Source organism: Pipistrellus kuhlii, unplaced genomic scaffold, assembly GCF_014108245.1.
Source record: "Pipistrellus kuhlii isolate mPipKuh1 unplaced genomic scaffold, mPipKuh1.p scaffold_m20_p_41, whole genome shotgun sequence".
In the NCBI taxonomy this organism is placed as follows: domain Eukaryota; kingdom Metazoa; phylum Chordata; class Mammalia; order Chiroptera; family Vespertilionidae; genus Pipistrellus; species Pipistrellus kuhlii.
The window spans coordinates 1,165,195-1,177,858 of NW_023425542.1; the positions used below are offsets into that span (position 1 = coordinate 1,165,195).

A 12,664-nucleotide genomic window follows, 5' to 3' on the forward strand; every position below is an offset into this window, starting at 1 on the left:
TTTTTTCTGGGCCTTTGATTTCCCACCTGCAGCACAGCCTGGGACGTAAAATAGAAATCCCATCCAGGAGAAACCAGCAGTCCCACAGCAAGGGCATTCTCCATGGAGATGCCCATGAGCCCAGGTCCTAGGGGGCAGGGGCTGCCCGTCCAGAACCAGCATCCAGAGACTCACAAACACCCGCACGCATGCCAACGTGCCCCCTGCTCTCCTCTCCGCCGCCCCCCACTGCCCGCACCCTGTGCACTGCAGGGTGGAGCCTTCGCGGCCTCAGGCTGCCTCTGGGGCGAGAGGGGTCCCTGCAGTGCCCGGGCCTGAATGGCACGCAGCAGACACTAAACAACGCCTGTCTGAGACTGCGCCAAGGAGCACGAGGGGGCTTCTCACAGGAGAGAGCTCCAGACATTGTGGGGGGAGGGGGCGGCCAGGAACCTGCACCAGGACCGGTGCCCTCCACGCCCCCGCCCTCCACTGCAGCACAGAAACGGTGAGGCAGAAACGAAAGTGAAACTCCCACAGGGGCGGCACCCCGGACCCACCTGCCTCCTCCCGTCCTCCCAGGAGTGGGGAGCTGGGAGCCGGGCAGGTCCTGGTCATCCCTGCGGGAGGACCCGCCGCCAGGAGAGGACGGAGGAGGAGGCAGGGAGGCCGCCAGCCTGTGTGGACCGGGGCTCCCAGCAAAAGCATGCCCAAGTCCCAGCCCCAGCTCGGTGGGGGGGACCTGGGAGGTGGCCCCTGGGGGAGAGGGGAACCCCACCACTGACTCAGCACCTGCCAGGCTCACTTACCCCCGAGGTGAGTGAACTTTACTGGCTTTACAGACGGAGGAGCATCATCCACAGACAGCCAGGCAAGTCCTGTGCTCCAGCTCAGGGCCATGCCCCCACCCACCCCTCTGGGCCCAAAACGCAGGCAAAGGAGGCTCAGAAAAAGGGCTGATTTTCTTCTGAAATGGGTATCAGGACAATGATAAGTTCTGGAGGCATCCACGAGCCCCAAGGGCGAGTGCCAACTCTGCTCCTCACACCGTGTGACCAGCAATCCCCTCTCCCTCCCTGAGGCTCAGTGTCCTCTCCCTCCCTGAGGCTCAGTCCCCTCTCCCTCCCTGAGGCTCAGTGTCCTCTCCCTCCCTGAGGCTCAGTGTCCCCTCTCCCTCCCTGAGGCTCAGTGTCCTCTCCCTCCCTGAGGCTCAGTGTCCTCTCCCTCCCTGAGGCTCAGTGTCCTCTCCCTCCCTGAGGCTCAGTGTCCTCTCCCTCCCTGAGGCTCAGTGTCCTCTCCCTCCCTGAGGCTCAGTGTCCCCTCTCCCTCCCTGAGGCTCAGTCCCCTCTCCCTCCCTGAGGCTCAGTGTCCTCTCCCGCCCTGAGGCTCAGTGTCCTCTCCCTCCCTGAGGCTCAGTGTCCTCTCCCGCCCTGAGGCTCAGTGTCCTCTCCCGCCCTGAGGCTCAGTGGTCTCTCCCTCCCTGAGGCTCAGTGTCCTCTCCCTCCCTGAGGCTCAGTGTCCTCTCCCTCCCTGAGGCTCAGTGTCCTCTCCCTCCCTGAGGCTCAGTGTCCTCTCCCTCCCTGAGGCCCAGTGTCCTCTCCCTCCCTGAGGCTCAGTGTCCCCTCTCCCTCCCTGAGGCTCAGTGTCCCCTCTCCCTCCCTGAGGCTCAGTGTCCTCTCCCTCCCTGAGGCTCAGTGTCCTCTCCCTCCCTGAGGCTCAGTGTCCTCTCCCTCCCTGAGGCTCAGTGTCCTCTCCCTCCCTGAGGCTCAGTGTCCCCTCTCCCTCCCTGAGGCTCAGTGTCCCCTCTCCCTCCCTGAGGCTCAGTCCCCTCTCCCTCCCTGAGGCTCAGTGTCCTCTCCCTCCCTGAGGCTCAGTGTCCTCTCCCGCCCTGAGGCTCGGTGCTCTCCTCGGGCTCAGAGGGCAGGCTCCCATTGGCAGGAGGGCCTGGCTTCACTGCGCCCTGAGGCTGGTGAACCCTGGGCCTGGACGTGCCCACACCCCGCTTCACGGCTCAGGTTCCAAACCCGGAGCACGAGGCGCTGCCGGAGCCGCTGGGCTGGCAGAGCGAGCGGCAGAGACCACCTCCCAGCTGAGGCCTGGCCGTCAGTGCCACACCGGGCCGTCCCGGGAATGAGCCTGTGCAAACCCAGCTCCTGTCAGCCTCCGGGCCCACCTTCACAGCACCCGTGCAAACCGGCGGCCAGCAGCGCCTCTTCTAGAGGGGAGAGGGCTCCCGGCTCCGGGCCCACCTTCACAGCATCCGTGCAAACCGGCGGCCAGCAGCGCCTCTTCTAGAGGGGAGAGGGCTGCCCGAGCAGTGAGCACAGGCGGAGCCGGCAGCCACCTGGAACTGCTGCCCTGCCTCACTCCTGTGACATGTTCCTGTGACGGCCTCCTGTGCCGTGTTCCTGTGCCGTGTCCCTGGTATGGGCTCCTGTGCCGTGTTCCTGTGCCGTGTTCCTGTGCCGTGTTCCTGTGCCATGTTCCTGTGCCGTGTCCCTGGTATGGGCTCCTGTGCCGTGTTCCTGTGCCGTGTTCCTGTGCCGTGTCCCTGGTATGGGCTCCTGTGCCGTGTTCCTGTGCCGTGTTCATGTGCCGTGTCCCTGGTATGGGCTCCTGTGCCGTGTTCCTGTGCCGTGTTCCTGTGCCGTGTCCCTGGTATGGGCTCCTGTGCCGTGTTCCTGTGCCGTGTTCCTGTGCCGTGTTCCTGTGCCATGTTCCTGTGCCGTGTCCCTGGTATGGGCTCCTGTGCCGCGTCCCTGTGCCGCGTTCCTGTGCCGTGTTCCTGTGCCGCGTCCCTGTGCCGCGTTCCTGTGCCGCGTCCCTGTGCTGTGTCCCTGGTATGGGCTCCTGTGCTGTGTTCCTGTGCCGTGTTCCTGTGCCATGTTCCTGTGCCGTGTCCCTGGTATGAGCTCCTGTGCCGTGTTCCTGTGCCATGTTCCTGTGCCGTGTCCCTGGTATGAGCTCCTGTGCCGTGTTCCTGTGCCGTGTTCCTGTGCCATGTTCCTGTGCCGTGTCCCTGGTATGAGCTCCTGTGCCGTGTTCCTGTGCCGTGTCCCTGGTATGGGCTCCTGTGCCGTGTCCCTGGTATGGGCTCCTGTGCCGTGTTCCTGTGCCGTGTTCCTCTGACGGGCTCAGGAGGCAGCAGCGGGCGGTGCTCTGGGGGCTGAGGAACCTCACACAAAGGGCTCCCACAGACAAGACTGGGACCGACAGCCTGGGACAGGTGACACCCAGTGCCCTGTGTCCAGACTCTCCCTCAGGCTCGGGGGCGCCCTGGAGCCATCCACCTGGTTGGGCTCATCCATCTCCCCTCACCCCCATCCACCTCCCCGCACCCCCATCCCTTCCATCTCCTCACCCCTGGTGGGCACCCAGCACCCAGGAACAGGAGTCTAGGGGTCCCACATGAGAGTGTTTCTCAAATCTCCACAGCCGAGGACACATCTACCCCCTGAGCCCTAAAAGTAGGGGTGGAGGCACCCCCAGGAGCTGTCATAACCCTTGGCCTGGCACCATGGCCTAGCAGGGGTCCTCAAACTTTTTAAAGTGGGGGCCAGATCACGGTCCCTCAGAGAGCTGGAGGGCCGGACTATATGAACTACTAATTCCTACTGTAACACCTCGGCTGCGCTCACTGCCCAAAAAACCTGGCGGGCCGGATCAGACTCCTCTGCGGGCCGCATGTGGCCCGAGGACCGTAGTTTGAAGACCCCTGGGGCCCTACAGAATCTGCCCACGAGGCCCAGTGAGGGCGGCACAAACAGACCACAGGCAGCTGCTTTCTGAGGGCAGCACGGTGCAGCCAAGACAAAGCACCAGGTGGGATTCAAACAGCCCAACGGGAGTGGCCTGGCCGCTCCTACAGGCACCCTGTTCACAGTCTGGTGAGCTGGGGGGGAGGAGCGGGTATTTGAAAGGAGGCTTCAGCAGGCAGCGGAGGGGCACTGGTCTTGGAGCGGCCACACCCACTGTGTGGCCTTGGCCCAGCACCCCACCCTGTTGAGCCTGGATTTCCCCATCAGGAATCCAACCATCACCCTCTCCTCAGCAAGGCACACACACCAGGCAGCTTTCCGAAGACCGCGGGAGGGGAAGACTGGGGAGGGGGGACTCATGCACAAAGGGGAAAGGTGTTGAAGACCGTGCCTTTGCCAGGGAAGGCGTAGGTACGCAGCTCCAGAATGATTTGCTTTCTAAAATGAACCTACTTTTTCAAAGAAGGTACTAGAACATTCCTTTAAAAAAAAAAAAAAAAAAAAAAAAAAAAAAAAAAGCTAGCGTACCAGCTGAATTCAAAATACGAGTAGGAACAAAAGCCCTATTTACATCCAACTGTTCTGGCATTACTCTCATGAGGCACTTCACTGAGCATTTACTGAATGCCCCAAACCTGCCAAATCATGGGAGAATTAACCAGTGGGGGCAGGACTGCCCAGTGGTTAGGAGTGGGCCCCAGCCTGTGTGCAGGTGAGCCCAGCTCTGCCCAGTGCCTACCTAATGCATTCAGTCCCACAATGTGAACTCAATCTCACCATCACAAGAGAAATGCAAACCAAAAGTAGCCTTCCTCCCCTGGCTGGTGTGGCTCAGTTGGTTGGACATTGTCCCAGGCACCAAAAGGTTGCTGGTTCGATTCCCAGTCAGGGCACATGCCCAAGATGCAGGCTCAGTCCCCAGTGAGGAGCATGAAAAAGGCAAGGCAGCCAACTGATGTTTCTCTCTCATCAATGTTTCTTTCTCTCTCTCTCTCTCTCGCCCTCTCCCTTTCTCTCTCTCAAAAAATAAAAATAAAATAAAAGCAACATTGTCTACTCCTCCCTCAGTGATTAGAGCATTGGCCCCTACACTGAAAGGCCATGGGTTCAATTCCCAGTCAAGAGCATGCTCGCGCGCGAGCTCTCTCTCTCTCTCTCCTTTCTCCTGGTCTCCCTCTCTCCTCCATCCATCCTTCCCACTCTCTCTAAAAACCAATTACCAAACACCATTGTCCACTGCACTGGGCAGGATGTGGTATCAGCACTCACTCACCTGGCAGGGAGCACCCAGGAGGCAATGGGACAGGCACTCACTGACCTCACACCAGCTACACAGGCAGAAGACAACCACAGTCCTCGACAGGTTGGCTCAGTGGATAAAGCGTCAGCCTGCAGACTGAAGGGTCCCAGGTTCGATTCCACTCAAGGACATATACCTAGGTTGCTGGTTCAATCCCCACTGTGGGGTGTGCAGGAGGCAGCCAACCAATGATTCTCATCATTGATGTGTCTATCTCTCTCTCTCCCTTCCTCTCTGAAATCAATAGAAAATACATTTTTTTAAAAAAAACAATTAAAGAAAAAGAAAAGAAATATGGTCCATCGTTTAAAAGCTGAACCACACAGCCATGAAAGAAATAAGATAAATAACACAGAACTGTCTGCAAATGCAGCAGTGATGTGCAGTTTCTCTAAGTCGTGGTGATCTGTGAAACAAACAGAACGGTATGTGTGCAGAGACCGTCGCACGTGTGTGCCCCTTTGGACAAAACGCCTATGGACAGAGACTGCGACCGAGGCTGCCAAGAGCCGGTCCCTGGGTGACCGGGATTGAGACCAAGAAGGAAACTGACTTTTCATGGTGTATTTTGAGTCCTTTGATTTTCTTTTAATATGTACAAGCATTAATATTCAAAATGATGAAGAAAACATAACTGATAGCCAATAATAATAACGTGAGCACTCAGAGAGACTCCTGGCATTTTCAGGAACCCCAACATAAACTTTTTTTTTTAAATATATTTTATTGATTTTTACAGAGAGAAAGGGAGACAGACTGAGAGTTAGAAACATCGATCAGCTGCCTCCTGCACACCTCCCACTAGAATGTGCCCACAACCAATGTACATGCCCTTGACTGGAATCAAACCTGGGACCCTTGAGTCCGCAGGCCGACGCTCTATCCATTGAGCCACACCGGATAGAGCACAAACTCTTCTTGACTCGTCAAAATGAAAGTAGCACCTTGCCTTAACATCTAATTTCCTCTGGTTCCCCACTATTAAACAGGTGAGGATGCACCCCTGCCTCCGGGGGCTGGAAGGTGCAGAGGGGTCTCGTCTGAAAGGGGAAGACACAGGGTAGCCCTCCTTCGCCGTGCCTGCTGGGCCCACACACCCACACCGCCCACGCTCAGCAGGAGGATCAGTTAGCATCCAGATGGACCTCGGGGCCGCTCACAGGCTGCCCAACCCAAGAACACTAAGCCTACACGTGCCTACGACCCTGGGACAGAGGCACCCACGGGCAGAAGCCCAGTCGCCCACTCCCCCAGGTCACCAAACAGAGCAAGGACAGCAGCAAGCCCCACTTACAGAGGTCCAGGCATTCCACATGTGCACACCGGCTCCTTCAACGCACACGACAGCCCCAGACTAAGCCCTGTTATCCTCCTCACTGACAGGAGGGGACACTGAGGCGCCAAGGGGTTAAGTCACATGCCAGGGTGCGGGTGGGGCCTGGCCTGGGGCCCTGGGTGCCTCACCCACAGACAACAGTGTCTCCCGGCAGCCGTGTCTCCCACCCTGAGTCCAGTGTGCTCCGGGAGCTTGCGGGACGTGCCTATCTGCAAGGCTGGCTGTGACAGTCCCCGGGCACTGCTGCAAAGGAAACCTAAGTCCTCCCCCCCCCCCCCACGCCCCCCAACGATGCCAATGCCAGACAGCGAGACAAACAGACCAGCATCATTCCATCCTGGAAAAGACCCGCCTTCCTCCCCGCTAAGCATCTCCCGGAAGCATTCCAGCTAAGAGCGGTAAGGGACCTTGCGACAACCCCTGTGGAGGAATGTGGGCCCTGAGGAGAAGGGACACTGGCACCTCAAGCTCCCCGGGGTGCCTCCCAGGCCGGGTTCCTGTTCTCACCACACTCAGGGCTCTGGGAGGGCAGGGGCTCCAGCCCACTGCCCCCCACCCACTGCCTCCGTGAACACGCGCCACAACAGACTGCCGGCCACATGCCTTCTGGGGAGCTGAGCGAAGGGTCCCTGTGGGGAAGCCGGCATCGATAGCACCGTCTGACATGCCCAGAGACATACTATTTCCTGCGAGCTCGTCGGCCCAGCTGGCCTCCACGTTCCTCAAGGACAGGGCCGCACAGACGTCTGCTCCTGGAGCCTGCCCTGGGCAGAGGAGCACACGCTGGGAAGCCAGGATCCCAGGAGCAGCGGCCTCAGTTCTGGTTGTACAGTCCCCTGTACAGTTCCTGCGACCTCGCCCTCCATCCCCAGGCTGCCAGGCTGCGGGGACTCGGCGAGGTGAGATAAGGATGCCGGAGGGACCACATGGAAGCCGGCGACTATTACGGCACAGACCGACCGAGGCTCACCCACATTCTATACCGCAATGCTCCCTACAGTCACTGCCTTCGCACCACCCCCTGCCCCACAGCTGCCGCCGCGGGACACAGAAGAGGGGGGAGGCAAGAAGGCGCTGGAGGAGCCAAAGACACGGGCGCGAGCGTCTCCAAACGGGGCGCCGAGGAGATCTACAACAAAAATCACCCAGCAGCCGGAACCGGTTTGGCTCAGTGGATAGAGCATCAGCCTGCGGACTGAGGGGTCCCGGGTTCGATTCCGGTCAAGGGCATGTACCTTGGTTGCGGGCACATCCCCAGTGGGGTGTGTGTGCAGGAGGCAGCTAATCGATGTTTCTGGCTTTCTATCCCTCTCTCTCTTCCTCGCTGTGGAAACTCAATAAAATATTTTTTTTTTTAATCACCCAGCGATTCCCACCAACAGCGCTCCCTCTTGGCCGACCCTCTGCAGTCCCTGTGGGCATGCTGAAAAGGCCACAGAGTGGGTGTGAGGAAGCAGCAAGCTCTCCTGTGTCAGGGGGGAGGGGGTAGAAGACAACAAGCAGGTCCCCAGGGAGAGGGGAAGACCCAGCCAGGTCACAGAACACACAGCTTCACTGAAAACAAGCTGAGTCAAAGGCCCCTCTGCTGACTTGTGAGAGGGCCCGCCTGTCAGGGGGCACCGAGGCGGGCCCTTATGTCTCCCTGTGGCATCCCAGCAGGACCAGGCTCCAAACACCTGCCGATGCTGTCCATGTGCGGTGCCCCCTCGGAGAGCAGGCATTGCACCTGCCAAGGGCACGGCTCAGCCTCGCAGGGACATGTCCCGGGACAAGATGGCAGTCGCCGGACGCCTGTGAAAATAACAGAGACAGCAACTCCTCCTGACTGTCAGAGGTGCTCAGAGGGAGGGCTGGCCTTCTGTGCGGGCCTCAAGGTCACCCGATTGGACCCACTCTAGAAGTTACAGACAAGGAAGAAAGTGAGGGGACCGGCCGCCCTCGCGTGCCTGTTTCCACGTCTGTAACACAAAGGGCTGGTCGAGACGCTCTCCGACAGCCCTTTCTGCTCAGAGATTCTTCTCAAGGCCTGACGTTCAACTAAACAACCCATCCCGGTCTGTCTGTTCAGGTCAGCCTCTCTGGCGCTGACACCGCCCCAAACATTCGGAGCAGAGCCCCCAGTCACTTTCCAAGATCTCTGGACTTCTTCACTGGGAAAGTCACAGACAATTCACCATCCATCAAAGCAGGAGCGCCGTACCCCCAGATCGTGAAGGTCAGAAACGTGGCACTGTCCATCCACATCACCGGTGAGACCCCTAAGCTCTCACCAGCACCCCTCACCAAACACAGCATCAGCCGAGAACTCCGCCATCCCCTCCAGGGTGGGAGCACTTTGCACAAGTTTAGAAACATGGCCACCAGGGGGCGCTGCTCTGAAAATAATAAAGGGGAAAACGGGGTGGGGGGGGGGACGGACTATTTTTTAAAAATATATATTTTATTGATTTTTTACAGAGAGGAAGGGAGAGGGATAGAGAGTTAGAAACATCGATGAGAGAGAAACGTCGATTAGCTGCCTCTTGCACACACACACACCCCCTCCACCCCCCCCCCCAGATGGGGATGTGCCCGCAACCAATGTACATGCCCTTGACCGGAATCGAACCTGAAACCTTTCAGTTTGCAGGCCGACGCTCTATCCACTGAGCCAAACCGGTTTCGACAAGAACTATTTTTGATGTTTTCTTTTCCTTCTTAAGCTTCAGTGACAAAATATCTAAACGGGTCGCTAATGAAAACACAAAGCAGCCTGAGACCCTAAAATGGCCTAGACTTTCTCTCTTCTCCCCAAAGACTTCATTTTGGCCAAAAGCAACTCAGCTTTAAGGGCAACAACCCTTTCAGAGAGAAAGTAACACTCCTCCATGGATTTCCCCAAGGGTCGACATCATATAGCTTGCCCTGAGCCTCCCTGTTTAGAGATAACAGTCCATGGAAAAGCCAATCTGCAAGTGGAGAAGGAGGACCTCGCCGCGGGTCTCGGCTAGAACTGTTTTACGAGAGCCTCCTGAATACCGGGCAGAAGACACCCACCGGACGACAAGCCTCCTGGTTTAGCTGCAGACACGGGAGGACACAAAGACAGCCAAACCCCAGGCAGACGGGTGCAAGGTCTTCACTGGGATTTCCCAAGTTTCAGATGACTGCAGGGGGAGCTCCGGCTCCTCACACAGAACTGCCCTTCACAACCACATCAGCGGGGCCCCCCCACACTTGCTCAGCGTCTGGAGTGCACTTCCCACGAGCACAATGTTCAAGCGCCCTTTGTTAATGTTCCGCAAGTCCTCAGACCCAGTTTCAAAACTCCGGCTTTGCGTTCCTCCCGATGTCCTTTGCATTCAGCGTGTCCTACTGACCCTGGGAAGCTTTGCTCTCTCCTGGGGAAGCGGGCCTGAACGGAGGAAGCCAACGCCATCCCCAGCCCAAGGATGCAGGCCCAGGGAGCTGCTTGTCCTATGCAAAGGGCGCCCCTCTGGCTGCTGGGAGAAGGGCGCCTGCGGCCGCCTGCTGGGGCACAGCAGCACCAAGCCCCTGGGACTGGCAGGAGGGGCACAGAGGTGCTGCGAGACCTGAAGGCAAGAAATCATACTTGTTCAATTCTTCATGATATCTCGGGACCCAGCAGGGATGAAAATGCAAGTAGGGCCCATTTTCAAGAATCAGGTCTATTGCCGAAACCGGTTTGGCTCAGTGGATGGAGCGTTGGCTTGCGGACTTGAAAGGTCCGGGATTCGATTCCGGTCAAGGGCATGTATCTGGGTTAGGGGGCACATCCTCAGTAGGGGGTGTGCTGGAGGCAGCTGATCAATGTTTCTCTCTCATTGATGTTTCTAGCTCTCTATCACACTCCCTCTCTGTAAAGAGTCAATAAAATATATTTTTTTAAAAAAATAAGAATCAGGAGACACTGCCTAACAAAAGGTTTCCACCTAGAGTTTGCAAAAGGTTTGTGAAGCCGAATCGTCTCGGGCTTTCTGGGAGAACGGGGTTCCCCTGGAGGCTGCTCCAAGGCAAAGCTACCTGTGGGCGGGCAGCAAGGAGAGGCACACCTGGCCCAACACTGGCTGTTTCTGCAAGGGACTGAGAATGCCGTCTTATTAACACACTTGAGTCTCCACCACTGGGCACCAGCATGGGGGGGGGGGGGGGGCATGGGGGGAGGGAGGAGAAGGACCATCCTAGACCACATGCATTTATACCCAGCACCTCAGCACCAGCCACTCCCTAGTTCTGGGACCCCTGGCCCGGTACCATGGCACCCCACCTCTCTGCGGATGGATCCCCCTTCTCAGACACGTGGCCCAGAATCACCCACCACCCGGCCAATGCTCAAGGCTAGTGCGAGGCTCCGTTAATGAGACAGCAAATCCCCACCTACGAGCCGAGTACTGCTCCTCGCTTCACATCCATCGGCTTATCCCAGCGCCGTGCAATGTCAGCTTCAAGAGCTGCACTCAGGGGCACACAGTAGGTGGTCCGCAAACACACGAACACGGGTGCCCCTTCTCCACGAAGAGAAGGGGACGGAACGACAGAAGAAGAAAAACACTCTAGTCTAAAAAAGTAACCACCAGCCTCGGGCGGAGCTTGGATTCCCCCCCGATTGATTCCCCAGGTCCCTCCACCGCCTTCAGCGGCGCTCCCACCGCGCCCGGGGCGCTGCAGGCGTCCCGGCCCGGGGCACCGTGCACCTGAGAGCGCCCGGGGCTGAGCCACACGCTCACCCTGGGCCCCCGCTGCCCCCGATCACCCCCGGCGGCCGCCGCAGCCACCGGGCTCCCGGACCCGGGGTCCCGGGCACCGCTCCCTGCGCTCCGCTCTGAGCTCCGGGAGAGCCGGCGGCGGGGCTGCGCCGGGCTCCGTCCGGCCGGGGATCCCCGGGGCGCCGGAACCCCGCTCCCCGCTTACCTACCTGCACAGCTCGGCGAAGGCCTGGAAATTGAGCTTCTTGATTTTCTTCTCGCTCAGCCAGTAGCCGACTCTCTTCCCTTTCAGGAAGGTCTGCATCTTCCTCCTCGGGCGGCGCGGAGCTGGGGTCCGGAGGAAATCGCCCACCCGCAGGCCGAGTCTGGCGGCCGGCGCGCGCCGCGAGCGAGCGAGCGGCACCTCCTCCCGGCGGCGGCGGGGACGCGGAACGCGGCTCGGCGCGCAGTCCTGCCGGGAGGGGCGGGCCGGGGCGGGGCGGCGCCGGGCGGGGAGCGGCGCTCAGCGCGGCCCGGCCACTGGCTGCCGCCGCGCCGGGCCCGCCCCCGCCGCCCCGCCGCCTCCCGCGGGGCTCGCCGGCCGGCGCGCAAGTTCGCGAGCGCCGCGGCGGGGCCGGCCCGGAGGAGCGCGGGGAGGCTCTGCTCCGCGGCGCCGCCCCGCCCTCCGGCCACCGAGGGCCGGGCGCCCACCCTCCGGGCTCCCCGCCGCCCCGAGGCCCCCCTCCTCCCGCCTCTCCACCCCAGGAGCTCGGGCGGCGCGGGCGGCCGCGTTCCGAGCCGGGCGCGTGCCCTTCCCCGCACGCTGGGACCCGGCGAGGCGCACGCCGCCGCCGCCCGCAGCCCCCCGCGGCCCCGCCCCGCCCCGCCGCCCGGTCCTCGTCTTGGCGAGCACCCGCCGGGCCCGGCCCCGCCGCCGCCGCCGCCGCCGCGCTGACCCGGCCGGCCCGCTGGACCCGCGGGCGGAGGAAGCGCGGCCGCGCCGGCCGCCAGGGGGCAGCACCGCCCGCCGCCTCTTAAAGGCGCCGCGCCTCTCCTGCCTGGGAACGTGGTGCTGGTTTGGGTCCCGGCTCCGGCTGTGGGGCTCGCCGACGGAGAACGCGGGGCTGGGTGTGGGGCGGCCCTGGACAAGCGGTTTTACTTTTTTAAAAGCGGGGGTGTGGGCATTTTCTGCTTGTCCCTGGGCAGTGGTGGAAGCCCAGTGTCATTCATCCGGAGCAAGTCTGTGCCCCGGGCCGCGTCCAGCCCCTCCCCCAGCGCCGTTCATCGGGCCGCCGCGGGCCGTGGGGGATGCGGGCGTTCGGTGAGGTCATCTCTGCCCTCGAGGACAGACGGGTCCAGGCCCAGGACGGTGACCCTGCGGCGGGCACAGGAACACCCACGGGCCTTTTTAGGCTTAGGATGTTGACTCACACTCCGGGTGTCCCCTTCCACCGAGGGGGAAGGGAGGGTACTAGAAGCATCGAGAATAAAGGGCAGGCCGAAACCGGTTAGAGCGTCAGCCTGCAGACTGAAAGGTCCCAGGTTCAATTCCGGTCAAGGGCACGTACGTTGGTTGCGGGCACATCCCCAGTGGAGGGGGGGGGGG

The 12,664-nt window shown here is 60.5% G+C and overlaps 1 protein-coding gene across 2 annotated transcripts in view; it reads right to left on the reverse strand.

Moving 5' to 3' along the window:
* ITPK1 (inositol-tetrakisphosphate 1-kinase) overlaps window positions 1-11,553 on the reverse strand; it is a 120,409-nt gene extending 108,856 nt beyond the window's left edge. The window contains exon 1 of one of the 2 annotated variants that reach the window (XM_036411611.2): window positions 11,289-11,553. In XM_036411611.2, coding sequence (XP_036267504.1) covers window positions 11,289-11,383 — 95 coding nt within the window. In that variant the 5' untranslated portion in view covers window positions 11,384-11,553. The remainder of the gene's footprint in view (window positions 1-11,288) is intronic. The other variant, XM_036411612.2, reaches the window with a different exon arrangement.
* Window positions 11,554-12,664: the final 1,111 nt, after the last annotated feature.